At 46.7% G+C, this 3,365-nt stretch overlaps 1 protein-coding gene across 1 annotated transcript; it reads left to right on the plus strand.

Annotated features, from left to right (window-relative positions):
- Window positions 1-841: 841 nt before the first annotated feature.
- Window positions 842-1,870, plus strand: LOC126722504 (uncharacterized). Its single transcript, XM_050425662.1, has 2 exons — window positions 842-1,257; window positions 1,363-1,870. Exons 1-2 carry the CDS (start codon window positions 842-844, stop codon window positions 1,868-1,870), a joined length of 924 nt encoding a protein of 307 aa, XP_050281619.1.
- The last annotated feature ends 1,495 nt before the right edge of the window (window positions 1,871-3,365 follow it).

Below are 3,365 nucleotides of genomic sequence, written 5' to 3' on the forward strand. Positions count from 1 at the left end.
TGATCAAGCATACTTAAACATTTAAACATAGCATTATGATACCAATCAAGCAAATTCATCAATTTCATCAATCAAAAATTGCGGCGAGTACTTTTCTGATGGGGTTGCCGAGGATTCCGAATTGCGAGATTCGTTGACAAGAAGGCCTCTCGAGGATATGAGGCAGCTGATGAGGCATATTGAAGAATATAAACGGTTGGAGGATGATCGATTACAGAGCAAGAGCAAGGCCCCGATCATAAATTATCCCCGGCAGAGCGGTTTACAGTCCAGAGCTCGGAAGGATTTAAGGATTCAAGAGCTGGGGCCACAGATGGGGGAAGGGAATGTAGCCTTCAAGGAGTCGGTGCACAGGATTGTGGATCGAATCAAGAATGAGTCGTACTTCCGGTGGCCGAACAAGATGGGGGGCGACCCTTCAAGGAGGAATCATAATATGTATTGTACTTATCATAGGGATAAGGGGCACACCACCGAACAGTGCAGAGTGTTAAAAGATCATCTGGAGCAGTTAGTGAAGGCGAGGTATTTGAAAGAGTTTGTGGTAGACCCCAGGAATCAGGAAGCCGAGCAGGGTGCTCGGCCCTGCGAAAATCCTCTCCTGCCCTCTTTGGGAGTAATAGAAGTCATCCACGTTGCCCCAAGGGGCTCTCAGGTGTCCAAGAGGAGAGGGGTGCTGGCTATGGTATCGGCGGAAGGCAACACGGGTGGGTAGCCCTCCTAGAAGAAATTGAAGTACACTCGGGAGCCCATTGCCTTTAATGATGATGATTTGGAGGGCACAATTCAACCACATGATGATGCCTTAGTGGTTGCAGCCTGAATAAATGGTTTTATAGTAATGAGAGTGTTGATAGATCAGGGGAGTGGTGCTGAGGTGATGTATCTCGACCTATTCAAAGGGCTCGGCCTGAAGAATGAAGATCTCTCTAGGTACGATACACCCCTGATGGGGTTTGATAGCTGTATGGTGATCCCAGAAGGGCAGATCTCGCTTCCTGTGAATATGGAAGGTAAGGAGGTGATGGTAATGTTCATAGTGGTCGCTTCTTTCTCTCCGTACACTGCGATCCTTGGAAGGCCGTGGATTCATGCAATGGGGGCTGTACTGTCCACCCTACATGTAAAGGTCAAGTTTTGCACTGAGCAGGAAATTACCATAGTAAGGGGCAATCAACAAGTGGCCAGGCAGTGCTTGGTAGCTGCAATTGACCAAGGAATCAAGCAAAAGGAGTCAACCAAGGAGACTCCCTTATAGTAATTATAGGGACCTTAAGAGGAAGCGGGGGCCAGCTGTGCCGAGGACTTGGTGAAAGTGAAGATATTGCTGAATGATGACAGAAGTTTTTTGATTGGAGCAAGTGTGAAGGATGAAAAGAGGATAGAGATGTTGCTATTTCTTGTGCAGAACGTAGACGTGTTCACTTGGAGCTCGTATGAGGTGCTCGGGGTGGACCCCGAGTTCATAGTTCACAAGCTCAACGTGGATCCCTTATACCTGCCTAAGAAGCAGAAGCCGAGGAGATCGGCTAAGGAGCACATCGATGTTGTTAGGCAAGAGATCAAGAGATTGAAGGAAGTTGGGGCTATCAAGGAGATTTTCTTCTCGGAGTGGCTCGCAAATACCTTGGTGGTAAAAAAGAAGAACAGTAAATGGAGGGTCTGCGTTGACTTTACTGACCTGAACCGAGCGTGTCCAAAGGATCCTTTTCCCATGCCGAAGATTGATCAGTTGGTAGATGCCACCTATGGGCACCCAAGGATGAGCTTTTTGGACGTTTTTCAAGGTTATCATCAGATTGCCCTAGCTGCCGAGGACCAGGAGAAGACAACATTTATAATCTCAATCACCGGGCGGGCGGAAATCTAATTTCACACTTCATCTAAGGACAGAAACCTGCTTCTCGGTTCGATCTCAATCACCGGGTAGGTGGAAACCTAATTTCAAATTTTATCTGACAGTAACCTACTTCCCGGCTAGATCTTTATCACTGGACAGGAGGAAACCATACATTGAGTTATTCCAAGAATAGAAACAAGCTTCCCAGCCCTATTCTAGTCACTGAACAAACTGAGATTACGACAAGTTATTCAGGGGGCTGAAACCGATCTCTCGGATACAACCCAAATCACAGGGAAGGTAATTACCCTACATTTTCCTAAAGATTCAATGTATGTCAAATTTAGTTCTTATCACCGAGGAGCCAATTCTTTCTAGATACAGGTGATCTCTTCCAGGCTGATCCCAGCCACCATACATGCCCGGACATTAATTGGCCTTTTGAAGATAAGAAAGCAGTTTCAATCACTGTTCGGAGGCAAACCGGGATTCAACTACCCGGTCATTTGGAATATATATATATATATATATAAGAGAAAGACAATAAAAAAATATGACAGAAAGAATAACTTAATAGCAAACATTCATAAACACGATTAAAGCAAGCGAATAAACATTAAACCAATGTTTTGTCACCACAACCCGGTGACTATAGGAAAATAAAACTTAGGAAAATAATAGTTAAATCATTGTTCCATCACCACAACCCGGTGACTCTAGGCAAACCAAACAAATAAAAGAAAAGTAAACACGGACAGAAAATAAAGGCAAACTAAAAACACAAGCATCAAACAGAAGGATCGGTGGGTGGGACATGGACTGCATCATCAGCTTTCCAGTTAGGGACATCCTCGGCCAAAGGTTGCTGGACTTCTTCATTTTCAGCAACATTGAGGTTGCTGGTAGCCTCGAGATCAACGGTATCCACGTGGGTATCAATGGCTCGCACCAGCTCCCTCATGTTGGGGGTATCTTCTTCGTCGGCAGCACTCGCTTGACTCTGAACAGGGGGAGAAGGAGCTGGGTATGGGATCTGCTCTAGGTTCCTTAGTGGGGAATCCTCGGGCACCCCCATTGCTTGAAGGGCTACCAACCACCCTTCCCCAAACCCATGGAAGCGAGCTTGGTGGACAATGGGCTCTACGGAGTTTTCAGCATCCGCGAAGCCCTCATCATACCACTTGTTCTTGCAAGCTTCTAGGGCCGCCTTTAGGTCGGCTATCTTGTCAACATGGGCTAGGTTTAGGCTCTCTACTTGTGCTAATTTGAGCTCTATGCCCCCCAGCTTAGCTTCCGACTCGGCCAGTTTCTTCTCAGCCAGCAATTGGGCTTTCTCCAAGGACTAGGCCTTCTTTTCGGCAGCCTCAGTAGCCTTTCCCTTTTCCTTTGTCGTGGCATCAGTGACATCCTTAAGCGCTTTCTCCCGTTCAGCGTCCTCGGCGAGCTCCTTTAGCTTCTCGCCGAGGATATGGGTCAGTTGCGTGGCCTGGTAATACAACAATAACCAATACAAGGGTGAAGAGAT

Source organism: Quercus robur, chromosome 4, assembly GCF_932294415.1.
Source record: "Quercus robur chromosome 4, dhQueRobu3.1, whole genome shotgun sequence".
In the NCBI taxonomy this organism is placed as follows: Eukaryota; Viridiplantae; Streptophyta; class Magnoliopsida; order Fagales; family Fagaceae; genus Quercus; species Quercus robur.